The sequence below is a fragment of the Leuresthes tenuis genome, unplaced genomic scaffold, assembly GCF_036924035.1.
Source record: "Leuresthes tenuis unplaced genomic scaffold, fLeuTen1.0.hap1 SCAF_6, whole genome shotgun sequence".
NCBI lineage: Eukaryota > Metazoa > Chordata > Actinopteri > Atheriniformes > Atherinopsidae > Leuresthes > Leuresthes tenuis.
In genome coordinates, this window is record NW_027325360.1 from 27,624,511 (window position 1) to 27,650,544 (window position 26,034).

Sequence of the window (26,034 nt, forward strand, 5' to 3'; positions counted from 1 at the left end):
AATTCATAAATCTGACTCTAAAGCCGAGATAATTAAGTGTTGCAAAGATAAACAAATGTTTCACTAAGCCAAATGCTTCATAGAAATCCAGAAAGTAAATAAGTGCATCATCAACAATCAGGTTTTTTGTATTCTGCAGCTTGTAATGTGGGTTTCCAAGAGTGATAGATCGGTAGATGTTTTTTATAAGTCTGGGGTCTCAGATAGAAATAATACTTCCCTGTGATTATGGGGTTGATAAAGTGATTCCTATATATTCCAGCAAAGGTTTTCAGTAAGACCATCAGGAACAGAGGCTTTGTTAATGGAAAGACGATCAGCTGTTGCTTAAAGTCCTTCAATTGTATTTTGACTTCAAGAAATATTGTCTGCTTTAGGAATATGTTTCTATCCATTTAGCCCCTGTTGTAATGAATGCTCCTCTTACTCTAAGGCTGAACGTTTAGTAACGCCTGTTTAACATCTTCGGTTAAAATATTTGTTTGATTATTCCTAATCCTAATTGTTAAGTGCCAATTTTCAAATTTCATGAGCTGCCATTTGATGGCAGACATTTTTAGTTCTATCAGGTTCACAATTTCTAAAATCAGAGATTCAATCTTTTGGCAGAATCTCATTTTTTAGTAGACTGAAAATTCTTTTATTCTTGAGGTAAAGAGATAACGCTGTGATCTGTGAGTGTAGCAGCAGAAATATCAGAGTTGATGTCCAGACATTTTAAATGACCTGCTATTAACCAGTAATCATTTCTGGATTTTTGGTTTTGATTTTGACCAAACATTAAATCACTCCTGGGTAAATCTAAATCTATCAAATTTTGGTCACCACAGAACTTAGATAAGGTAATATATAAATATCATCAACGTGCAAGATACATTGTTCAAATTGTTAGTTTACATATAATGTACATATATTAATTCAAATGAGTTTAACTTCATTCAAAGAGATGATGAGCATCACAAGTGTCAATGTTCATCCACCATGTGTGAAACTGTGTGAAAGCTGACTCTAAAGGTTTTTAGTACCTTGATTATAAAGATACCCTTGTTCACCTTCAAGCTACTTCAGCGTTAAAGATTAATTTCCAAAAAAACCCCAAAAGTTTAAGATTGTAAAAAGATGAGCTTATCCAGACTGGCAAAACATGCCGCTTTAGATTATTCTCTCATTCTTCAATATGTACTTCTCCACACAGAAAAGCTCCTTGTAACTCATCCTTTGATGATGTTCTATTCAAATGTGATTTGCTGGCCCCCCTTATCCAGAATTACATCAAAGAAAGACATTTAATAGCATGCTGAAAAAATCCAGAGCTACGTAATGAAGATTATGTTTTGCCTTTAAGCTTTTTACAAAAAGAATTAAAAAAAATAAGACAAGTAATCACCTGCTATTTTGAAGTCACTGTAATCTAATCGCACATTTTTGTCAGATACTTAATCAAATTTATTTTCTATTGTAATTGTGTAATTCAACTATATGTAATTAATCACTTCCAAACAGTCTCGGAACTTTGAATCTGTCCACTCTAGTATTTGCATTTGCATTTTACCGTTCACTCCATTTTATTTATCTTATTTTAAGGCTCTTTGGACATTAGTGGCTTTTATTTAAAAGTTTCATTTCGGGAAAAGGAGCACAATGGAATGACGTGCTACTCAATGCCCGAGGCGGGACTCGAACACGTGCCTATAACGTCAGGGCGCTTTTAGCATCTGTAAAAAAAAGGCGTTGGTTGAGCTATCCGTTAACCCTGTTTGGTTCATACTTAGCTTGATAACCTCACCCGCCATTAGTAAATATGAACTGTGTTATTGAAGGGAACTGCGTAAAAGGTAGTAGTTAACAAGAATGGGGAAATATAACAGCTTAATTTGCTGTGAAAAACTGTAATGGGGGGGGGTTAGAGCTAACATTAGCATGGCTAATCTTAGCTTACTTTTGCTCGTGACTACTTTGCTAAATAAGCTAGTGGCTGTATTGTGACTTTACAAATTTATTATCAACGGCCTGTAGTTGGCCGACTGTGCTTGTAGAGACAGAAATAGCTTACACAGTGCTAACTTCTGACTGTGGTGGCGCCTTGTATTGCAGTGTTTGGAAAGGCTATTCATGCCCTGTCAAGGATTGGCGATGAGCTGTGGTTGGATCCCACGGACAGGGGGGTGAGCGACACTGACAAAACCTGTTGAAAAAACACAAGTTTGATTTATAAACAGGAGTAAAGCACGAATGGTATGCTTTACTCTCTGGCTCAATGGTTAGAGTGGGTCGTCCAATAACCGGAAGGTTCGATTCCCACTTTTGCCACTCAAAAAAGATGGTGAAACTGCATGTGTGTGTGTGTGTGTGTGTATGTCAACAGCAGTCAACCTGGATGGGTTAGAAGCAGAGGACAAATTTCATATGTATGACTGTATGCGTGACAATAAATCTGATCTTAATCTGATTTATCCCCCCCCAAGAGTTCTTGTCCCCCAGGGGGACATCCTAACTAAATCTCCATGTCTTATTTCTTTTCTGAAAGCTGGCTCTGAGATCAGTGAATTCTGCTCATTCTGCATACGCCTGCTTTCTCTTCTCGCCACTGTTCTTCCACCATTACAGCCTTGGATCAGTATCGGAGAGTGGATGTGAAACAATCAAATGCAAACTGGTCATGAAGGTATATCAGTCAGTGTATGAATCTGAGAGTAATTATAATGACACGTGTGCGTCATTGCTGTGTCCCTTTTTAAACCTTGGATGAAAAAAATCAAGGCAGTGATGACAAATTTAAATTATGTGTGTTTTCAAGTCTGTCCTACCACTTTTCCGGGGTCTTATCTCCATTGAGCGCAACGTGGAGCGTTGTCAGATATCAGTCAGCACTCTCAGTGACCGAGTGGTGATCCAGTTTTTCTGCAGACATGGTAGGAAACACAGCATCCCCCTTTTAGCATTTTTTCCAATATTGCATATTGTGAACACTTGGTGGCAGTGTGCTCCAAATCGCCTGTTTCTACATTTGTGTTAGGCATCACGAAAACCCACAACATACGTTTCCAGGAAAGCGAGGCCCTGCAGGCCGTGTTTGCCTCACACCTCTGTCCTAATGTGTTGAAAGCTCCTGCCAGGTTAGCACTCTAATTTGTCATTATCACGTTAGATCTATCCATACATGCAAGTTTTAATATTCTATTCTTGCGTTGGGGCAGTCAGGCTCAATTTTCTTTGTTTTTCATGGATAAAAACTACCAAAGTAGTCCTCAAAAAGCCAACATCAGTCAGTAGAACATAGATAAATCTCTGTTTTGGTATGTTATTTTTATGTTCTCCGTTTTTGCAGGCTTCTCAGTGATATGGTGATGCACTTCCCAGTGTTTCAGGAGGAAATCACTTTGTCCATGACGTCTCTGAGAGCCAGCCTGAGAAATTACTGCGAGGGTACAAAGGGCGAGTTAATGTTCTGATGCGTTTCTAAGTGACAAAAGTTGCAAAATCTGCACATTTAAACCGTCAAGCTCATTAAAACAGGCTCCTAAGATGTAATGCAAGTGCTTGGATGTAATTCTGCCACAGGACACATGAAGGTGCTGAACACTGAGATGTCCTTACACCCAGATGAGTTTGACTACTTTCAGATTGGAGTGGACTCTGACATCACCTTTTGCCTGAAGGAGTTGAGGGTAACAGGGTTATTTTAGGAGGCTCCCTTTATCCTGACACATGAGTATAATATGTGTGTGGTTTGTATCCATGTGTGTGGCGGTCTGGCTCACCGGGGGTCATTTCACGTGTAAGACGTGATATTTCTGGGCCTGTAATCTGGATACTCGGGTGTCGTAAAGCCCGGCTCTGTTTCACTTTCTCGTGAACCTTCCCCTCAGGGTTGTGACTCTTCATCGCAAAGATAGACTGACTTTAATGACGCACCACTTCGTGGAAAAAGTTATAGAAGTAATGAGCTGCAATGTTCTGGCCACACTTTGCATTGTATTTGCTGCAATATTGAAACTCTTGATAGTTTTAGTAACTCCAAAAACACTGATCGAGGAGATGGAAACGGTCTTTGTGCTTGCCCAGCTAGTGAGACTTGACCTACATTAACACCCACGACTCTTGTCCCTAAAGTCTTGGAATGTTTGTGGGACTTCCAGCTGAGAGACTCGTCATTATCCAGCCCAGCCGTCTCGCCCCCTTTGGTTTTGGGAAAATCCAGTCTGGACGGATTAGAAGTCAGGCTTTAAGTTTAAGTCCACCTCAATTTACTCATTGTTTAACTTTCTTAAATATGTTCTGACCTAACTAACCAATTCATGAGCTATGTTACGCTGTCACAGTCTTGTTTTGTCTTTTTAGGGTCTGCTGTCCTTTGCAGAGTCGCACTGCCTTCCGGTGTCAGTTCACTTTGGTGCAGCAGGAAAGTAAGTTTCCTTGCTGTTGTGATTAGCTTAACTTGTGTTCATATCTCATAGAACACCACCTTAACTCCAGGCTGCTTTAAAGTTCTTGTTTTTGGTCTGTGGCTGTTGAACCTGTTTATATCTTTTTCTGCTGTTTGCAGGCCTGTGTGCTTCTCTGTGGAGGAGATGGTCCTCGAGGCCACTGTGGTGCTGGCTACTCTGATGGATTGTGAAAGCATGGGTCCCTCACAGCTAACGGCGACCCCGGCCCCCAGTATGCCAAGGTAACAAACAAACACTCTTTGTAATAATGGCAATTATACCCACAGCAAGGTTTCACAGACAGGGTTTGTTTGGACCCCCTCTTCGTCACATCTGTAGTCTTTGTAGGGACAGCTTCCTGATCGACAACCAACAGGATTGGAGGGTGTGATTAAATCCTCCCACAGGGGCTTTACCTGAGCTTCTCTTCTGGCACTCGGTCAGGGCTATTTGCCCTCATTCGCTGTTTTTCAGCTTCCTAAGAGGCACAGTGTTATGGCAGCCTGCCTGGAGTCTGTAACAGAAATAAACAGGGTCTGTAATGCCCTCCTCTCTCACACTGTTGTACTCCACTTTGGGGATCTAGGTGGATCTTGTTACATCAGTCCCAGGTAGACTGTCCCAGCTTAGTCTCCTCTCCTGGGAGTCTGCAAAAACATCCCCAACCTTATGAGGACTTAGTTTCTGAACATTCGGACTTCTCGTGGCATGCATGCTCATGAGTGGACCTGCTTATTAAGTTATATTAAGGCATTGTAAATTACACTTGTGGCCTGGATCCTGGATTGAGGTTGATGACGTATAGTTTGGTTACGGGCAGTCGTTCTCGTTAGCTCATACAGCTGATAGATAACAAAATGTTTTTCTCTTTGATCTTGTGTTCAACAAGACCTCCTATTCTATTTTTGCTATTTTAGTGCAAGACTATAAGTTCTAGGGGTCTCAGTTGATTAAAATATTTAATCGCATGATAGTTAACTTGCGATTAATCGCAAAAATAATCAGACTTTTTATACAGGTTTTACATCTATCTTAAAGGGATATTTTCTCTTATCAGCATATGCTTGCTTTATACAAATGTCTCTCGCAGCGATTCAAAACAAATAGCAAACATGTTGCAAACTACTCTATCTTGGGGATCTCTGCAGTGTGTTTTGTCTCGAGATGTTTCTTCCGAGAGAAACCATCCGGCAGGGTTTTCAAGATTTTAGCTTGCCATCCACAAGATAAGGCCACATACCTTCATCCCAGCCTGGCTTTTTGATAAACGCTTGGGAAAATTATTATTTATTTTGCCTCCTTCACTGACCAAGGGTCTAAAATTATGTAATGGTGTGTGTGATGATGGAGGCGGCGCTGAAATAACTGTTTTTTTTTTAGTTTGTTATGACATGAACCCGGTAACATGCTTCCTGTCATAACAAACCCAGACCCAGTGCTAATCCTAATGATTTCACTGAGACATAATGTGATTTCTGCACAGAAGCAGTTATTATTTGCACTTACACAGAGGTGTAGGACTCAGATGGATCAGTCTGTTTTGGTTCCCAGGTGTGCAGATGCTGCTGCTCTACATGTGGGTGTATATGAGGGACACAGCAGCATGCCCGATAAAATTCCAGATGTGACGGAGGTGGTCGCATCAAGCCAGGGCAGCCCAATAACGAACTCTCCTGATTGGATGCATCTTCTGGCTCAGAACGACAACCGTACCAGACTCTGGTTACCCGACGAGGACTCTGCCGGGGCCACCGTGTCGCCTGCTTCCACCAGGGTAACAAGACCCCCCTGTTGTTTTTTAAATTCCATTGGGTTCTCCACACAGTTCACCGAGAGGTCAATTGACATTGCAAAGAGTCAAGTGTTTTACTTGAGTGCCATAACACACGGATTCCTTTGGTTGGAATCATCACAGTCCAACCTAAAACTCCTGGCTTACAAGTTTCCTGCCCAACACCTTTTTATTCCTCCATATTAAATATTTTGAGCCGGATATTTCCTGTCGCCACCAGAGACCTGTTCTACGAAGCAGAATTAGTGGCTTAGCGAGGTTCAACTCTGGATTTTTACTTCTATGGTACAGGTTAAGTTCCCGTTTCTCTCAGAAACAATTATCCTCATGAGTGCTATGAAGGAACTTATTCAATTCATGTGGACATTTTAGGATTGATAACACGAATAATTCTTTAACTGTGAGTTTTGTTTGCTTATGAAAGTCATATATATATATATATATATATATATGAGACATACATGTCACGTTGAATAGTCAAAAATGTACACAACATAAGTCAGAATTAATAATTACAGTGATCCAATGTTGATGTAACAAATGCAGGGAGTCCTGGAAACCTGTTTTTTTATGTTTATATTTTTGTTTTTCTGTGATTTGTTCAATCCTGGACAATAGGCTTGTGCAACAGGAGGGAGAGTTCTGTGAATACATACCAGAAAATACCAGCAATGTTTAACAACCAGCTCAAATGACCCTGATGTTATGTTAAATACCTCACATATTCCCCTTCTTTCTCTGTAGATCTGCTCCCTGTTGTTCAAGGCTTTGTCCTCAGAGCAAGAGGATGATGATGATAGCGGTGGTTTTGCTTCCAGACTGCCTGTTCTGGCATGTTACAGTGACGAAGAAACTACGGAGGAGGAACACCATCCCCGAAGCCCTTCACTGTAAAAGCAGAGCTGTTACACAAGGAATTCGTCATCACGGGATTTCTGCCAAAAGGGGGCAACAGTGTGCAGTAAAACTTTTTTTAAGCATATTGTTCACAGAGAAAGGGTTGTATTTAAGTGTTAAGAGTTCTATGTGCTTTTATTGGTGATTAACTTCTTATTATTTTCTCTTTGTGATGGTCATCAAACCACACCTGTTTATAGATGGCAACATGTGGTGTGCCCGATTGTCTGAGGAATGTGGGAGTACATGCACGAGGTACAAAGTGTTCTTAGGCATTATCTTTATCTGTGTGTTCGATGGGGAAAATACAGCCCCGGGGGCTTCCAGTCAGCTGGGTTTTAAAATGAAAGAGGAAAACGCCTCTGCGCTGCATTGTTCACCGCTCATATCACACCAGATACTTTTCTTATCTACATTAGACAGCAGCTTACAACAGGATAATAAATACTATAATCTTTATTTAAATATTGTTCAGAATTGACTTTTTTTCCTTTTTGTTTTACCCCCACACAGAGCTAAAATGTGCATTGAACTGTACACCGTGTCCATATAAATATGCTCTGGTTGACACAAAGTCTGTTTGGAAGATAAATGATGGTGGGAAACAAACAGGAGTCAGCTCAGGGCAGGTGTGAGTCAGGGAGCAGGAAACAAAGCCAACAGTACAAGTACCACTTTGTCTTCTTGTTTAGGCTGCTCAGATTGACCTCAGTGCTGTAATACAACTCACATTTCTCCCCTTCACTGCTCTGCTTGAATCTGATCCATTCCCATCAGTCCCGTCTCAAAATGACCTGGTGCCGTAGTCATCCATAAAGCAGGGAAACGGTCCACTAGATTAGTGCAGATTGTACACAGTGATGCAAACATCCACAGGAAGGATTTTCTAAGCGTGGGATGGCTTTATTACGACTCCTAAGCTCCTTACTCGGTACAGAGAAGCAGATTTGAGTGGAGCAGGGCATGATGGAGAAGCTGTTTTGACTCATATGGCTAGTTTACAGTTTCAGGCTCTGATTGGGGGGTGTGAAGGAACTGTGGACGTTTGCCAGTATCAACAACACCTGATACAAGGCACATCGTAATGTAAATACACAAAATCTGGACTTTACTGAGAAATCTTTCTAATTGTAGGTAAAAGAGTGCAAATCTGTAGTGGTGTAATGGAACCAACCAAATGCAAACGTTGATTGTGAACAAACACGTCGAACAAAGTTACAAAAATACATTTGGTCACATGACCAACTTCCACTGAATTGAGCTTTTCACATATGCTTCTTAAGCTTTGTGCGTAAAAGGCTGCCAGACGTATTAAGTCCAGTGGATATGGGGAAGTCTGGAGCCGTCACATCCATATTAGTGACACTAATTACACACACGGACACGCTGATGAGCATGAGTGCACTCATCACACACACATCACATTCAACATTTCACCAGTAGCTCTAAGATTAAAGAGAGGACATAGAAACGAGAAATGACATTTTATACACACACACATACGTAAACACACTCCTCCCCTTAAGTAACAAAATATGTGCAAGACTTGAAGTGCACTGCACCGGTAGGAAAAGGCAGCTGCCGTTCTTCGTTATAAAATCCTAATGGATCAACCAGCCCAGAGAAATGCACCACAGTTGTGTAGAAATGTCACATACGCTCAGTTTTTTTTTTTTTTTGCTAACACTTAACAAAACGTCCCCAAACAGCACATCGGTTATATCACGCTGTCGCAGATGCGCCCTGCGGCCATGTCGAGGGTTACAGGCCATCTCATTTAACTACCGCAATGTCATTAACATCATGAGCTTGCTCATGGCAGCCTATTTATTCAGTCGTAATGCTGCCATTTCCTGTGCTGTTCCCTTCTTGACAGTACTCACGGACTAGCAGTCCCTTCTGACAGCCATTTTAACACCCCCAACACCTCCTGTATGACTGCATCTTCCTCTTTGTCCAAGCCCAACCAATCAGAAAAAGACAACTTGTCCTCAGACAGGATGCTCATCTCCAAGAAGCCCAATGACTGCTGATCCTAGGCAATGGGATTATCCGGTGAGCTGTGGGACTGTGCAAAGATGCTATCAGTGCAATCTGGCCGATGTGTCAGGCCTTTACCTGACCACTCTCTGACGTTCATAATCACAAAGAATTGGGCAGTTTGAGGGAGATAAAGAGGTGGTAAGCTGAGGGTTGAGGCAGCCTAGATCCTACAGAACTGGAGGTTCAGAGAAGTGTCGGACAAAGTCCTACATCCTGGCCAGCAGGAGTTATAGCAGTTCATCACTTCCCATTGCAGCTTCAGTCTAGTCGGTGTATTCTGCCACTATGGACAGCAGTACTGTGATGTCATCTGGCTTCCCTCCTGGACAGACAGAAAACATCACCATCATCATCAGCCTTTAGACACCAAAGGTCCACACAGACAAAATAACAAAAAACAAATCCTCACTTATAAAAGTATAAAAGAAAGAAAAATACCATGTGCCACTTAACGTTAGTTCAGTTAAAGGACGGTACTTACATTTTAAACAAACAGTTGACCCATAAATAATTACATTTGTACGCAACGTTCTTTAATACAGCATAAAGAATAGGAACATGGCTTTTACTTGCTATTTTTAACATCATCTGTACTTTCATGAAATTTGTGTGCCAGTATATTTGCTTGTGCGTACAATTTACACCACCCACAAGAGGATGCGATCATCATTACATAATTTGTTCCCGATTATATGACCCATTTATCTTTAACTCTTTATCTGCTAAAGAAAATAAATTTTAGCATCAGGGCTGGGCGATATGGGAAAAAGTCGTATCACAACATTTTTATTTTTTTGTACATCAGTCATATATATATATATATATATATATATATATGGTCCATAACATTTAGCATCCACTTGAATCCCTTATTTTCCACTGTGCTTATTGGTTGCATGTCTTTTGTAATCCAATAAGATACTGCATTTGTAATATCACGGTGTGCCTTAGATTTTTTGTCGTACAGCGCTGGATAAAGCAGACTGTTGCTGCTGCACAGACGTTGTTATTGGGGGAAGATGAGCACTTGTTCCAGGCTGTGTTTGTAAAAGTTTGCATTCTTCGTGCTCAAACTGGTGGCGCTGCTTCAGGTGATGAAAAAGATTAGCAGTATTCCCTGTTTTTGTCAGAACATGTGCTCGACATAATTTGCAATGCACACTACTGTTTTGTATCGGACTTCAAAAAACCAAAATACCATCGAACTTTTCGGGCCCTTCTTATCAACAATGTCATCCCTTACGCCTTGGGCTGTGTCTTCCGTCGTTTCTTCCGAGGGAACATTCATTTTCTTTTTTTTTTTTTTTTTATACGGCTGCAGCAGCACAAACAAACACGCCACGGCTAGCTGCTCTATTCCAGCCACATGATTGGTTCAGCGCGACGCAACTCTTGTTGTCATTGGTTATTCGTATTGTCTGTCAAAAGATGGACGAACGTAATCTATCGAAAAGTATATTGGCCATGATTCATATCTCTATCGAGGAACAACTTTTCTGCTATCGTTATATCGCCCAGCCCTACGTACTGCTCGTTATAACTTGCACAGACTAAGCAACTCTTGTAACCCAGCACTACTGCTGGTCAGATGACTAAGACGACCATCTCCCATCACACATCCAGTTCAACAGTCAGTTTAGAGGAGAGGTGATAATATTCTACCTTGACAAACCCAATTTATTACCAGTAAGAGAAACTATGAGGGTGGTGCCAAGATAAATACTACTTATTATTTTTTTAAACTGAAAACCAAAACGCTTACCTCTTACATTCAGTCCATTATCACAGGCAAACTGTGCAAAAGGTGACATGTAGTTGGGGTCATATGCGAGTACGTGGGCTTGCTCTGCAATGCTGCGGGCCGTCTGCTGGATGCTCTCATAGTTTGTGTTCTGACAAGCAAAAACAAAGCATGAAGTTTTTATTTCCAAAACATTCCTGATTTCATCTCAGAGGCAGATGCGTTTGTGACATACCTTGAGCTTCTTGAGCTGCTGCAGGATCATGTAGTCGGGCATGTTGTCGAACAGCCCATCGGTGGCAGTGAGGATGATGTCACCGAGCTGTACATCAAAGGAGGAGCTGTCTGCTTCGTCAGGGCTGCAGGCACAGACGCAATAAAGTCAGGAATACTACAATTCTGGTCATTAATATGTAAAAATGTGGTTTCCTAGTGCTACAAATGCAAACTAAGAAGCATCAACAATGCTGAGAAATCTGTCCCATGTGACCTGATCAATCTAAACATTCGGCCCAGGTTCTGATTATAGCTCATTACTCAACTTCATGGGGGAAAAAAGCTACAGATTAATTTTCTCTACGGGAGACAATCACATGTGCCTGATTAGGACAAATTCAAGGAATCATCACATGGGGCTTTGGAAAGAACAGTCAGCTCCAATAAAAGATGCCACAGCACAGAGGGAGGGAACAAGTTCATCCACCAGTGTCATGTTTGTTTCTAGGAAGATGCCTCTGCCCTGCTGCACGCCCCCCAAGCGACTCATGAATGTTATTCATTACAAACGACCTGGACTGTAACGGGGACACACTGAGCCAATATTCCCAGGAACAACACGTTCCGTGCAGCAATTTTTATGTAGTTACAATTTCAGCTCACGTGAAAAGACGACTGAAAGGCATGGTCTACCAGCCAGGCAGCGTCGTAAAACCTGAACACGCACCGTCAGCATCAACAGTCAGATGTGGAGACATAAAGACGTTTATGTATCGGGTGATACTGCCCACCTTTAAGTCAAAGTCATTTCTCAAAAGCTTTAAAAGGACCAACACTTGAGATAATTAAAAAGTCATATGTTTGAAAATAATTGTGCCTTACATAAATGCATCATTTTCCATATGCAAGGACAAGCCATATCAAACTAATTAATGTACGATATGCAGTATTAATATTTCAAGAGGTAAATATAATCGTCATCTCCCTCACCATGTGAGGAGGATCTAAGGGGTTTTGGTCTTCAGTTTTGACCCTTAATGAGTGAAATTAAAAAGAAAATATAATTGATAGCACAATTCATAACAGATTGGTTGAAATCGACTTCAGGCATGCAGTTCACCTTCATCTGGGGTTCGTATTTTGTCAGTTTTCTGAGAAACACATAAGAGCCTTAAAATAATTCACCAGATTAAAGATGTACGAGTAAAAAAGGTGCAGAATTGGCTATGGCCTCTTCTTTGTGCCCATCAGCCCACGCAGACTTTGACCTATGTGATAGGAGAAATCTTGGCAAACATCCTGCGTGCTACTGATGTCTACTGTGTTGCTGCTCAGCACGCCACGGCAACGAGACACAGCAGCACGTGGCTCCTGACCCACCGTTACACTTCAGTTTAACAACACTCACTGAACACTGACACACAAGCATGAAAAAATATTTGCTGGAGATAAGCTCCTTTGTTTTGTCTACATGTAGTCTGTATTGTTGGCAGGATGTGTAGCACTTCATCATATCCACTTAAAATAAAATCTTAAAATAATAACCTCTTTGGTGTTTTTGGACATCCCACAATTCTAAATTAAATACATTATAATTAAATACAAAGAATGAGGCACCACTACCATGGTTGCCCACCAAAAATTCAAGAGATGTGTGCAAAGTAGGCATTTATCGAGAATCAAATCTTCAAAATATAATACATAGGGAGCTGGAAAGATCCGAAATATCCATAAGTGTCCACGAGTGTTTTTAATGAAGACGAGGCTACGAAAAGCTACTAACTTATGACTAAAATTTAACTTTCTGAACGCTTTTTTTCCCCCACATACTCTTGTAACTTCACCCCTCTGAACCTTGGTAGTGGTCTAAATATTAGGAAAACCTGTTCAGGTCTGCCAGAAACGTAAGAGTTGAACCAAAATTCATCCTCACTGAGGACAACTACCCATGTTCGGCTAAAGCTACACTGATGTGGGTTAAAGGAAACTATTAAAGATCTCATCAGACCCTGACTGAAAGTCTTCGGCGTGATTTGAAGATTACAGTAAACAAAATACCCATCTAACATTATAGGAGCTTCAATCGTCATCAATTACTGCATCCAAACATGTACATGTGGGCCCTCCAAAAGCTGACGCACAAGTTACTTCCTGTTGGGGTTCTCACCTGTCACTAAGGACCGCCCCCTCAACGCCTGGGGGAGCAATAGAGAGCTGAAAGGGCGTGTTAAAGTAGTGCTGCTGCTCATCCGAGCGGTGAACCACCTCTCCACCCCGAACCACGAGGAAACCAGAGTCTCCGAGGTTGGCCGTGTGCAGCCTGTGACTCTGCCGGTCCAAAACCACAATGCAGGCTGTGCTGCTACCTGCAGAAACGCACAAAAGGGGACAAAGTTACACACAGACATTTTTATTACAGTAAAGGTACTGTCACCCATCTTGGAAGAGAAGATCAGTGGTTCAATTCCCATCCTATTTGTTGCTTCTTGCAACAAATATGAGAAGTGTCAAATTTTCCTATTTTTTTTTTTTTAAAAGAAATCCGCCATATGTGTTTATAGAAGTGATGAAGAAGAAACATGAGGTGGAGCAGCGCGAGGCCACACTCTGCTGGTGATTCATCCAGCACACCAAAATATGCTCTCTGGGATCCACCTTAAAACCTCTCACGCACTGTGACTCACCCCTTTGCTGCTCTGTTTTCTCTACGGCAAAACAATTACACATGCTGCCAGCCTCAAGAACATTCCCTTTGCCGGATAAAGAGCAGCACAATGCAGTGTTGTTTCCCCTGCTGTACATGTGAGAACTGGATGGAAAAGTACCAACGCTCGCTGAGACAGATCTGTCCCTGATGTGAAATGTGTGCACAGACTTTGTTGGGAGGCAGCAGTCCGAAGGAGGAAAGGGATACTAGCTGGTACATTCCCTGGATTTCCCCCCCCTCTTTCTTTTTTTAAATTGGATCGGGCTGTTCTGACTCATGGTGCGAAAATCTTTATGCTGCCGCAGATACACTAAACAAACTGGACCAAAACAGTGCAACTTAAATCCAAATCACAGAGATATTAACTGTTTAGTGGCAGACACAGTACATCTTAAAATGTAATGTCCTGCAGACTACTTGTTATGGATCTGGATTTGTTTGCCAAGCCTTCAAACAAAGTGAAACGCAGTGAGCCGAGTCGTATGAAATTATATTTAAATCTTACAACCAGAAGAAGACGACACTCATTTAATTACACAGAATGATCTACATGGCAAAGGAGGAGGCAGTTGTTAGACTTTATGATCCAGCGTTTAGATACTACAAAGATTGTGTATGATCCACAGGAATGTATATTTAAGTGAATAAATAAAAAGGCCAGTCGCCAAAGATGTGCCTTTAATTCAGGGGTAAGCAGGAAGAACTGCCTTAAAAAGTGGCTTCACTCACCCAGCAGTGGCACTTTGTTCTGCAGTAGCTCGTAGTAGCTTGTCGTAAGGACCCCCACAGGGTTGCTGGGGACAAAGCGTCCTTCCTTCACCAGCCTCTCGCACGTCTTCATCAGCGTCCCAGAAAACTGTGACGGGTCCACGCCATAGTCTCTCCAGCCACCTACTCCATCTGCAACACCTGTAAAAGTAATGTTTGAAAAAAAAGAAGACATTGTTACAATAGTCCTTTTCAAACTCAACCAGCAAACTATTTGTTATCAACAAAACAATAGCAATTTGACGATAACATCTCTGACAATCCAGACTTGTTCCCCAAGTCAGATTAAAGAACATGTAGAACAGTCAGCTGCTTGATGAAGGAAACAATGGGCACTTTCAACAAGATGCAAAAAGGACGAGTACAGGAAAGGACAGACTTGTAGAAGCCAAGGATTATCACAATGTGTTTAACAGCCTACACCTAAGAAAGTTAATCTTTTATTCCTTTGATTACTTTCAAGTGTTTCTGATCAGTCTGGCCAGCGTCTGATGCCATGTAAACACTGATCATTTTGTTACAGCAAGAGCCATGCTCCTGTACGACCTTTTGGTTGGGTCCAAGATTTTCCAAGAAAGGAAACTTCAGTCTTCAGCATCTGCTCTGCTGATCATACAAGGACAGCATCTCCTGACCCAGAGTTAGAGCAGAGAAACAGGCCTAAACTTACAAATTAACCGACCGTACCAAAAATAACAAGATCGTGGTGAAAAGATGCCCCGAATTTTGTTTCCCTGATCAACTCAGTGTGCGTCAGCCGCACTCAGGCAATCAACTTAGATGCTCAGATTCTGCAGAGGTCTTAAATAACAGCTCGCCTATGTAAGATCAAGCCTTCTCTGCTTTAGCGTTTTAGTCTATCCTTAACTGAGCAGACCTAGAAGCTTTTAAAAATATGTACATGTGAATTAATTCTTCTCAATTGATAAAGTTTAAGTTCAATTATACAAATAATACGAGAGTTGCACAGGTCTTAAGGCAAATAATACATAAAAGTAAAAGCACAAGATCAGTTGAATCACTTTTTGAGCACTTGCATCAGTCGGCTGAATAAGGGGTCAGCATTCATGTTATGGCACTGACCCGTTGCCCTCCATTCAAGTCAGAGCAAGCTTCGAACAGTGATGTCGACTTGAACCGTTAACGTTGTTACAGTAAAAACAAACCAGACGCTAACCCAGAACATCAGCAGATCTGTGCCGGGCGATGAAGCACGCGTCGTCCCCATAACACATCCCTTTCTTCAGGATGCCTTTGCGGAAATCCTTTCCAAAGCCGCAGCTCGCCGTCACCAGGCTGTAGTCGCGGCCGTCCGTCTGAGAAAGCCCGCCGATAACAGCTCTGGCAACCAGTCGACCGTACGACAGCACGGACAACATCACCTACACACCAGCTCCGTTTAAACGAACCAGCCAAGCTAGCAGCGCCGCTAGCTTAGCGTCGACAGGAGCACACAATGTTGACTCGCTAACCTGTCCGGTCGTTAAGCAAGAGCCGTCACGCGCGCACAGACAATGCTTTCCGCTGATATTGGAACCGAAGTTTCGTGAAGCTTTTCGTCTGAGATGAATTTCAAAGAAAACAGTTGTCTCTCCCACTCAATAAGCGTTGTAAGTGTTGGCTCTCAACGGCCATGGTTCCTCTTCTGACACGCAGCATTACACAAAAATGTGGACCAACGGATGTGGCCTCAGACTACACTTCGCTCTGCGAGCAGTCTTGTGACTGCTCTGACGTAGGAGATCATTACGCAATCAGCGCTTCCTTATATGGAAATAAGACATTGTGTCCTCGTCTGTCAAATTTGGAGTTAATAAACCTACAGTTTGATTACTTAAGTGAACAAATCAACTTTAATAATATATTTTAAGCGTAATTGAACTAAAATAGCACGTACCTTACTCAATCATTTAAATTATTGTCTCCCATTGTGAGTGTCAATAATGCCCAAATGAAGCCTTTTAATTCATAACGGGTTTTTGGACAACATATACATTACACATTGCAGTTTACAACTTTTTAAAAGTTTTATTTCAGTTTATCATTCTTAGGAGGCATAGAAGTTTTAGAAACAAATAACATTCAGATACCAAATTCCCCCTAAAATACACTCGAAGTTTATTATAAAGACTTAGACATTACAAGAGTGCATTTTTATTCATTTAATTTAGCACGACTTATTTAAAAATGTGATGCAATGTAGTCAATTGTTGATGAAATTGACAGTAAATCAACTGTAAATAAAGTTTACATAAGTAAACTGTCTGTGCCCCCGTACTTTTTATAGCCATTAATGACAGTTACTGACAGTGAGGAAAAAGATGACAAATGAGACATGGAAAAAATAATAAATCATAAAAATTGTGCACAGCTTCAAACAAGGCATTCCTGTGCATTAAAGTAGCCGCATTGTTACATTTTTCCTGATTGAACAGTCATATGTGGCAAAGACTAGCTGCAAAATGGAGTGCAAAACACCTGAGGTTTTTCATGGTGACATATCAATTTACCCCTGTGGACAAAACAATAAAATATATAGCTTTCATCAAATAGGAGTGGGTATATTTTCAGTATTGGCAGCTTGAAGAATAAACAATCCTTCAAATGCAGAAGATGAAACCAGACCAGAGGAATAAGACTCTGGTCACTGGTCCCACCCGACCCCTCATTTCTTGGCTTGCTTGGTGACCATGTTTCGAGGAGGAGTCACCGGACGGCTGCCGTTGGGCTTCTTCTTCTCAGCTGGTTTCAATATCTGCAAGTGGATTATAAAGAGTTTAAGTTTCACGGTATAGCTGCAAATGATTACCCAAACAATATCGGCCTCAGTTAAGTAAGCTGGGCTTGAAAAAACTTGAGAAATGTGATATTATTTAAAATCACTATACAGACACAACAAGTTAAAGAGTTATGCTGTAATTCAGGCTATATTCTAATTTAATAAGAGGCGTCTTTCTATGTCACTGTACAAATATTTAAAAAAACACTGACACTGTGATCAGGACCAAAAACAAATGTCTTATAAGTTTGACGGAATGAACCATAAACAAGCTATTAAAGTGTAGAATCTTGAAATAAAACCTAAAATATGCATTATAGACACATGCAACGTTAAGTCTACCTTAAAAAAGGATTGGCTACAGATTTGATGTGATGGTTCACAATCATAGCTTCTATCATAGACTGGTACAAGCAATGACGAAAAACCATTTGCTCACTGTTCAACTGGGTAAGATTCCACCACTGCGGTGCTAAGAAGTGAAAGGAACTTTACCTGAAAAGAGCACATGAGAGTCTCATCAACGCTCATCATGGCACCAGCATTGTCAAACTCCCCACAATAGTTAGGCGCTGAGAACAAAGTAACAAGCTGCCTCTTTGCAAAAAATTCATAGCCGTCCTCAACAACCTGCAATGAGACGATAAAAATAGAAAAAGACGGGATTAGGAGGAATGTCAGCTGTATGATGTACAGTTGTTTCCAACAAGATGGACGGAGGTCTCTTCACGTGGTCGCAAAATGCGAAAAACAACTGAAAAACCTATTTTGGTACCTGCTTTTTATGTAATTCATTCTTTACTTACTATTTTCAAAGGCCCTTTTCCACTAGTACCTACTCGACTCAATTCTACTCGGTTTGGGTTGTTTTCCCATTTCAATCGAGTACCACGTCATTGTGGGTGGGGTCCGAAAGTCCCGTGACGTGACACCTTCTCATTTCGGGTCGCTCCGTCTTACTCCCACTAGATTCTTTCGCCAGACACCAAACACAGAGACGTTATTTACCCCGCTGAGGATAACAGAAATAATACAATCGCAAACTCGCTGTTGCTGGGTTTTTAAAAAAAAGGCTCATCCAGTGACATCACTCCCTGGCTAATCAGCGGCCTGCTGTCTGTAGATGTCACGTTTTTGGCTGGACTCAGCTTGCTCGGAACCCCGACTGAACAGGTTCTGAAAACGTACCTTGTACCAGGTGCTACGACCTAATGGGAAACCCTAAAAACTGAGTCGAGTAGAGGCACTAGTGGAAAAGGCCCCAAATTTTTTACCTGATGTGTTCCTTACGTCTCAAGCCTGATGGACATCGAGCATCACATCATAATTTTAAATGTTGATAAAGGGGGAAATCAATCATTTACAGTAATAGCTAGATGTTTAATCTCTGAGATGCTTTAATTTCCTTTCTTTTAGTTTCTTACACTGTTTTAGTGGAAATTCTTGGATTCTAAAAGGTTTTTGTAAATTCAACCACTGGTCTGAAAGAGTTAAAACACAAAAAAGATTTTCTTTAGTTGAAATGGGCACAAACTTTAAAAATATAAACCAGAAGTCAAAAGCAAGGCTCAGAGTACACCGTGTCTAACAGAGAAAGTGGCGGCAATTACCTGATGAGCTCGACAGATCAGATCCAGATCATGCTTGTGCAGGAACTTAGCGACCACCTCTGAACCAAACGTGAATGACACACCACGGTCATTCTCCCCCCAGCCCAAAACATCTTTGTCTGGATCGGACCAGAGCAAATCGCATAGCAGGCCCTGGTCAGGCACGTCAGTGGGGCGCATGATGCGTCTGATCTGCTCCATGGACTGAAGGTCAGGTGACAGTCCTAAAAGCAACGACAAGGTAATGGTACAAATAAACAAACTAATACCGAGGTCAGCATCTATTTCATGTTTGAGAGGCCAAACGGGGCAGACGTCAGTCGACAAACTGCACAGACAGCATTTCGCAAAGGCAAATAAGTCGGAGTGGTTGACGTCAAAGCTGTACAACTTTAGACAAGCAGCAGAGGTCACGAGCGTGAGCATCAAATTCTGCACTGTGAAATGTTGTTAAACAAGCAAAAGAAAAAAGTAAGGCACACACCTCCGTGGCAGCAAAAGATCTTCTCATCAACAATCGCGGCAATAGGGAGGCAGTTAAAACAGTCTGTGAAGGTCTTCCAGAGTTTGATGTTGTACCTTCTTTTACCTAACACACCATGAACAGAAAGCACATAATTCAATCCCTAATTTCCTGCCCTTGGCACACAAAATAGACCAAACACATAAGAATCGTTACATTCGTTCCACATTACTCACACTCGTCATAGAAACCATATATTCTGTTGATTGAGGCACACTCGTGGTTTCCCCTCAGCAGAAAGAAGTTCTCCGGGTATTTGATTTTGTAGGCAAGCAGAAGACAGATGGTTTCTAGAGACTGCTTCCCCCTGTCCACATAGTCACCAAGAAACAGGTAGTTGCTCTCTGGAGGGAAGCCCCCATACTCAAACAGCCTCAGCAGATCGTAGTACTGCCCATGGATGTCACCTGCAGGACAGGGATATATGTAAACGGACAGAAACCAGTCTGAACAACACACCATTTGTTTGGTCTCGTGAATCCTAATTTAACGTTTTCTTGATGGTGACATTTGAAAATGAATGTAGTAGCTTACCACAAATCTTAAGAGGTGCCTCTAGCTCCAGAAGAATGGGCTGACTGAGAAAGATCTCCCTGGACTTGAGGCATAATCCACGAATCTCGTTCTCCTGCAGCTGCACATTCTTACCCGGCTTTGCTCCTCTGACTGAAACAAAGAAAACACAAACAACAACAAAATAACAGCCAGCACTGTTCCTGCCAAGTCGTGATGCTTAGTACAGCATTTTATTTTTTTTTGCAAAGGCTGCAGACAAGAAACCAACATACAGTTAGATATACATTAACATCAGATGTTGTAAGAACTGAAAGACACTGCAGACATGCTTCCAACATATAGTCTCACACTCTTATTAGGATAAATGTTAACAAATATGCAGTGTGTATTTGGCCAAGTTATTCCATGTCCTTCAACTATTCCTCATTTTCTATCCAGAAATACTTTAGGAGACACAATATTAGTATGTTAATATTGACAATAATAATTCAAATAACCAAATAAATTGTGCTTAAGGTGTTAATAAACATAACGCTCCAGCTAGCTGCGATCTACTGTAACCGATTGTCACAACAGCGTTCACATAATCAAAATCATTTTTATGTTCCAGTAATATCATTAATTTACTTACCTTCTAAAAGACGTTGGATGATGCTGTCTATGCTGAGCTTGTCAACATCAGCCATTGCAAGTGTCTGCGTTTATAAAACAGGCTCAGTCAAATCTAGGTCTTCGCGTGAACGTAGTTGCAAAAGCTAGTCTATTCTAGCATTAGCTATACTGTATTAGCTTAGCTTCGCTAATTTTCCGGCTGAGCGTAAACGATGCAGGTTTGACCCAGCCACTGTTTAGCTGTTTGTTTATAATTTTTACAATCTAATAAACTACTTTTACATCGTATTTTTTTAAGTCGCATCCAATGTTAGCTTTGGTTTAGAAACAGCTAATTAAAAAAATAAACGTCAGCCGCACTAGCTGATAGCTAGCTGTGGTGTCCTGTCTCTTGTTTTTCCTCTGCCGCACCTTGAACAGCGAGCCAGCTGCTTCTAGGAGGCTGCTGCCTCTGTTAGCTGTCCTGCTGCTGCCCCCTACTGTACTGTGTAGAGAAAACAGACATCTGGAAATCACTGAACGTGGAAAACAGTCTACAAAAATAGCAATGTTCCACCTAGATGGTTTTATTCTCGGCTAAAATGTGAAGGTGCTTTGCATACCTCAGTGTAATGTCTAAATAAAGCATGGGTGGATCCATATTTACACGCTAAATTCAAGTTTTGATCAATAATGGAAGTTTGTCATGTTATTTTCTCTTCTTGATTAATTTGATACCCCTATAGATAAAAGGACAGAGCATTGCTGGAGCACATTTAATATCCCTAGTTATAGAGAGTGACATTTTTAAGTAAACTGCAATAATTATCCTTTTTTATTCTGTTGTCAAAGGTAATTTAATGCTATAGTTATATTATGAGCTTATTAGAAGGTAATTATGCAGTAGATAAATTTTTTATATGTATTCATACATAAAAGCTGCATCAGCATAATTTGATCATGTCCACATGCACTCTAGTAAACATATAATTACATTTCTCTTCAACAAATGTGCACATATTTAAAATTCTAAGCTGTGAAATGACAAAATAAACTGATGGAGGTTGTTTTAATCTATGCAAAGAGCTACCAGTGGAAAGTTTGACACACCCTCCCCTTTATGTTGAATGTGTTGGTGTGTACAGACTTTTGACTGGTAATGAATATGTTTTGAAGTTTTAGGTTTGACTGTTAAATTAAGAACAGAGCATTCCCTTGAACAGATACTTTGGAGTTTTTAAAGTGAAGACAAATAACTGGGTTCAAAGAAGCAGGGCGTGGTTTCCAGTTATCTGTTGAAACTACTCTTTTCTAGCCAATATACTTTTACACAAAACCATTTTAAAGGATACTCTGTCTAGGCAGCAACACCCTTCTGTTTATTTAAACACTTACACTGTCAGAACAACATATCACACAGTGTCATATTTATTAAGCTAAAACTATGCCAAAAGAAGCAGATACTCTCTGTGATTCAGTAGCTTGCAGAACCACCTATATCAGTAACAATTTGAGGTAATCGTTTTCTGAGTGACATCATCAGTGTCTCACATTGTTTTTGAAGACTTTTGGTTGGCTCTTTCTTTGTGCACAGCTCTCATTTGTCTGAGAGCTAAAGCCTGGATTTTGACTCTAGAATACTTTGGTATCCAGAGGAGTTCATGGTGGACTCAGTGACTGCAAGGTGCCCAGGTCCTGTGGCTGCAGAACAAGCCCAGATCATCAGCGTGCTTGACAGATGGTATGAGGTGCTTGTGCTGATATCATAGAGGTGCTCACACTTACTGGTGATCAGTTAACTAAGTTAATTTAATTAGCAGAACCTTTTTATCACACTGCTTCTGCATTTGTAAGTTATTACATACAGCTTTAGAGTTAAAAAAGGATGTACGGTCTTTTTTATATCACTGTATGTACCAGAGTAAAGTTAACTCTTGGAAAGGCCTGCATGTCACTATGTTAGTGGATCCTTATAAATGTTTTCTTCAGTGTTTCTGCCATTTCTTTTAATCATTCACCATCATCAGCATCTTTTGGTATCTGATATTTTAAAGATTATGTTTGAAACATTTCCTTCTCCGTAATTAAATGAAATGTTACTTTCACCCATTATTAGAATACATACAAACATAAGCATATAATAATAATAATTAATACAAAAATTGAAGCTGAAAAGGTTTTTTTTTTTTGCCCCGGCTTTTTATTTCTGCAGTGTTTGTGTGATGGAGCACATATCTGGACACAAACATGATCCACAAGTTCTCCAGACATGGCCTCAGTATGAATGCATCTATTCTTGGTCTTTCTCTTCACCGTGTGTTATGATGTGGACCAGGTTCTTGTAGTCTAGGTTTCCTGCTACATCCGGTGGGAACGCTACAAACATCTGTTCCATCTGTTGATACGAAGTGAAAATGAACAATCATATGTTTTGTTTTTTAAAGTTTAAAAAGCTCCAAAACTCCAATAGACAAAGTCACGTTTTCAAAGTTGGTGCACAGACCTCTTCAGCTGAGAATCTGTCAGCCTGAGTCGTCAGCATATCTGTCATACTGTAAAAAAAACAGCACAGGTGAGCAGAACAGGTAGACTCACACAATCTGTTCGTACGCTACAGTGTTACCCACAAGTCTTTCTTTAATGTCCCAGTTCCTTCAGGGTCAAAGACTTTGAAAGCATTCAGGATGGTCTCCTCTGGGTCAGCACCTGAAAACCAACATTTGGGAGTCAATGAAAGATTGGAATCAAAGTGGTGTCTTCTCTGAGAGTTTCCACTTTAATTTACATATATAATGAGGGTGTGGGGTAATAACAGCCCGACATGGTTTACCTTTTAATTTCTCTCCAAACATGGTAAGAAAGACTGTAAAATTAACCGGTCCTGGTGCCTCCTTCAGCATATCGTCAATCTCCTCTTGTTTAACATTTAAACGGCCTTGAGACAGATTGGATGACAAGGTGGATGACAGGAATTATTTTCAGCCTGTCTTAATCTTGTTAAAACATTTTCAAACAAACTGATGGTTGGTTAAATGGTTAAGTGACACAATAACAGAAAATAGTGAGAATAACTTTCATAACCTCCGAGTGGACACCACAGCTGGCTTACCTAAGGCTGCAAAAGTGTCTCTCAGGTCGTTCTTGTCAATGAAGCCATCTCTGTTTTGATCCATGATGGTGAAAGCCTGCAGAAGATTAACAGTTACATGCTGCGTCTGCGGTGGGCTTATTAAGCAGACAACTACTCAGGTTCGGCGTGAAAGACGACATCTGTCAGATCACTCACTTCTTTGAACTCCTGGATCTGGGCCTGCTCAAACATGGAGAACACGTTGGAGCTGGCTCCGTCGGCTCTCTTCTTTGCTTTCTTGGGCGACTGCAGGGTTGGACCACAACAAAATAATTAGATCCCACACCGATGACGCCATTATCATCACCTGTCCACTTGTTGTCGGCTTTAACGAGCCGGTGATGAGTGAATCTACCGAGTGCGGGGGCATTAATTTCACAGCAGACAGTGTTTATGCAGTTCCAGGGGCACACATTTCATTAAGAAGGATTATAAACACTGGCAGGTTGTTATGGAAATATTTACTCAAATTTCCAGATTTGTGAGACTTTTTTACACCCTCTCCTTTATAAGCCTGGGGAGGGTGTGTCTGCTCTCTGTGCTCCTACAGTTCCAGGATCACATGAGGGATTACTCAGTGTGACCTGTGTGATGACAGGATGGTGCCCTGAGCCCCATTTGATCAGAATGCCCCCCCTTAAGGGGAGGATTTTGTTGATCTGTTTACATGTCTCCCCAGAAAACGGTGGAAAACAGTGGAAGGTGATGTTCTGTGATGACATCATTTCTCCACAGCTGCTGTCTAAACCTTGTTGTGGATTAACTCTGCAGCTGCGGGATATCTGGTGGACGAGACCTCTGGGGCCAAATTTAATTTAACACTATTTGGAAATAAGCCAACAGCTGGCTGCTTGGACCAACAGATATTTTGTTGGTTTAAAAAATACACCTGTTGCTCTTCTGTCATCTCCTTTTGTCTTCCACTGTTTGTATTAATGATTGTTTCCTTTCTTTTTCTCTTTGTGTTGTTTTTGATTTCCTTACTTTTCCCATTCCTCTGCTGTCTACACCTCACCTCTCATCTCCTTTTTTCCTCTTCACGACTCTTATCTCTTCTCCTCCTCTTCCTCACAGCCCCTTCTGCTGCCTCCTTTTCCTCTCCCAATCTGATGATTTTCTCTTTTCTCTCTTTGGTGTTTCTATTTCCTTTGTTTTTTTTTTACTGCTCCATCCGTCCTCTCATCTAATATCCATCCACTCCATTACATCTGTCTTCTCTTTTCCTAAATCTTTCCTCTTCTACTATCTTCTATTTTTTCATCTTCTTTCTCCAAATAAGTAATTTTTGAAAAATATATCCTTTTGAGCTACCAAATATGATCAATATGTTTTTTTTCAAATAGGACAGCTGCTGCACTGTTCTATTGATTATTTTTTTTAAATCTGCATTCAGTACTCATATGCTCATTGACATGGAGCGTATTGATTAATTAGCACTAGTCTGAGCAGAGCTAGATGTATAATTAATCAAAAGAGACCATGACAGTTCGCTATACAATTATATATACTTTATAAGCACATTAACCATGCAACAAAACCAGAATTTCACTCCACAGTCCTGGGAAAAAGAATTGAGAGTAAAATCTGTGTCCACTCACCATGCTTCAGTGGTAGCTGGAGGAGGACCAGGTCGTGTCGTTGCTGCTTTATGATGGAGCAGCACACAAAACAAGGGCTAGATATACTGACCCCTCTCTCCTCTACTGTATTATAGCACATGCTTATGGACTATAAATACTCCATGCCTTCTTTAGGCAGAGACGCAGGTAAAGAGGACTATTCTCTCACCGCCACCGGCCTCCATTGTCTGAGTTCATGAGATTTAGGGATAATAGCCAAACTCACATACCCCATTACTGAGGCCCAAGAATAACAACAGGACATAGCTCTGGCTGACAAAGGACAGTTGTGTTTGTGACTGACAGTTGCACTTGATGGGATCCATCATCCAGCTGTCCCGCCTGTTGGTGCTCCGCAGAGACCCAGGCTGCGCTCTGATGGGAGCTGGTTCTTGGTAGTATAATAAGCGGAACTCTTAGCTAAAACTTTCTGAGCCCCAATAAAACCTTTTCATAAACAGCATACCACGATGTGGAAAACATTAACAGGAAACGTTGCTCACATGATGTGCTTTATGGGCACTGTTGTGAGTTAAAAATAAAAAAGGAGGCGCTTTATCTCTTAATATCCAGCGTGCGTTACCTGTAATTCAACCCAAATTTGAGTAAAAGTAAAACTGGATCACATCGCAGTCTGCACCATAAGTATTTTTATTTTTTACTCTTTTATTTATT

At 41.0% G+C, this 26,034-nt stretch overlaps 4 protein-coding genes across 4 annotated transcripts; 1 reads left to right on the top strand and 3 right to left on the bottom strand.

The window, feature by feature from the left end:
- Nucleotides 1–1,801: 1,801 nt before the first annotated feature.
- rad9b (RAD9 checkpoint clamp component B) lies at nt 1,802–7,613 on the top strand. Its single transcript, XM_072388541.1, has 11 exons — nt 1,802–1,835; nt 2,095–2,165; nt 2,528–2,665; nt 2,798–2,912; nt 3,017–3,116; nt 3,329–3,426; nt 3,562–3,668; nt 4,342–4,406; nt 4,547–4,669; nt 5,979–6,201; nt 6,964–7,613. The coding sequence occupies exons 1-11, from the start codon at nt 1,802–1,804 to the stop codon at nt 7,111–7,113; spliced, it is 1,224 nt and encodes a 407-aa protein (XP_072244642.1). The 3' UTR covers nt 7,114–7,613.
- Nucleotides 7,555–16,279, bottom strand: pptc7a (protein phosphatase targeting COQ7 a). Its single transcript, XM_072388542.1, has 6 exons — nt 15,769–16,279; nt 14,553–14,732; nt 13,284–13,482; nt 11,136–11,259; nt 10,922–11,051; nt 7,555–9,481 (listed from the first exon to the last, which is right to left on the bottom strand). Exons 1-6 carry the CDS (start codon nt 15,968–15,970, stop codon nt 9,423–9,425), a joined length of 894 nt encoding a protein of 297 aa, XP_072244643.1. The 5' UTR covers nt 15,971–16,279; the 3' UTR covers nt 7,555–9,422.
- A 320-nt stretch (nt 16,280–16,599) lies between these two features.
- On the bottom strand, nt 16,600–21,056 carry ppp1cc (protein phosphatase 1, catalytic subunit, gamma isozyme). Its single transcript, XM_072388543.1, has 7 exons — nt 20,651–21,056; nt 20,038–20,169; nt 19,680–19,910; nt 19,465–19,569; nt 18,981–19,204; nt 17,866–18,000; nt 16,600–17,346 (listed from the first exon to the last, which is right to left on the bottom strand). The coding sequence occupies exons 1-7, from the start codon at nt 20,703–20,705 to the stop codon at nt 17,257–17,259; spliced, it is 972 nt and encodes a 323-aa protein (XP_072244644.1). The 5' UTR covers nt 20,706–21,056; the 3' UTR covers nt 16,600–17,256.
- A 1,731-nt stretch (nt 21,057–22,787) lies between these two features.
- Nucleotides 22,788–25,432, bottom strand: myl2b (myosin, light chain 2b, regulatory, cardiac, slow). Its single transcript, XM_072387047.1, has 7 exons — nt 25,339–25,432; nt 23,897–23,986; nt 23,720–23,795; nt 23,441–23,545; nt 23,238–23,316; nt 23,114–23,162; nt 22,788–23,005 (listed from the first exon to the last, which is right to left on the bottom strand). The coding sequence occupies exons 1-7, from the start codon at nt 25,339–25,341 to the stop codon at nt 22,901–22,903; spliced, it is 507 nt and encodes a 168-aa protein (XP_072243148.1). The 5' UTR covers nt 25,342–25,432; the 3' UTR covers nt 22,788–22,900.
- Between the last annotated feature and the right edge of the window lie 602 nt (nt 25,433–26,034).

Excerpts from the sequence above, each read along its gene's own strand:
- myl2b (XM_072387047.1), bottom strand. Across the intron at positions 23,796-23,896 it reads AGATCCAGGAGTTCAAAGAA|GCTTTCACCATCATGGATCA; the intron begins GTGAGTGATCTG and ends AATCTTCTGCAG. Across the intron at positions 23,317-23,440 it reads GTTTGGAGAGAAATTAAAAG|GTGCTGACCCAGAGGAGACC; the intron begins GTAAACCATGTC and ends GTTGGTTTTCAG.
- ppp1cc (XM_072388543.1), bottom strand. The coding sequence starts at position 20,705 with ATGGCTGATGTTGACAAGCTCAGCATAGACAGCATCATCCAACGTCTT. Across the intron at positions 19,205-19,464 it reads GATCTTTTGCTGCCACGGAG|GACTGTCACCTGACCTTCAG; the intron begins GTGTGTGCCTTA and ends CGTTGCTTTTAG. Across the intron at positions 18,001-18,980 it reads TGATCTGTCGAGCTCATCAG|GTTGTTGAGGACGGCTATGA; the intron begins GTAATTGCCGCC and ends GTCTCATTGCAG.
- pptc7a (XM_072388542.1), bottom strand. The coding sequence starts at position 15,970 with ATGTTGTCCGTGCTGTCGTACGGTCGACTGGTTGCCAGAGCTGTTATC. Across the intron at positions 14,733-15,768 it reads CAGATCTGCTGATGTTCTGG|GTGTTGCAGATGGAGTAGGT; the intron begins GTTAGCGTCTGG and ends TTACTTTTACAG. Across the intron at positions 13,483-14,552 it reads GAACAAAGTGCCACTGCTGG|GTAGCAGCACAGCCTGCATT; the intron begins GTGAGTGAAGCC and ends GCGTTTCTGCAG.
- rad9b (XM_072388541.1), top strand. The coding sequence starts at position 1,802 with ATGAACTGTGTTATTGAAGGGAACTGCGTAAAAG. Across the intron at positions 2,166-2,527 it reads TGGATCCCACGGACAGGGGG|CTGGCTCTGAGATCAGTGAA; the intron begins GTGAGCGACACT and ends CTTTTCTGAAAG. Across the intron at positions 6,202-6,963 it reads TGTCGCCTGCTTCCACCAGG|ATCTGCTCCCTGTTGTTCAA; the intron begins GTAACAAGACCC and ends CTTTCTCTGTAG.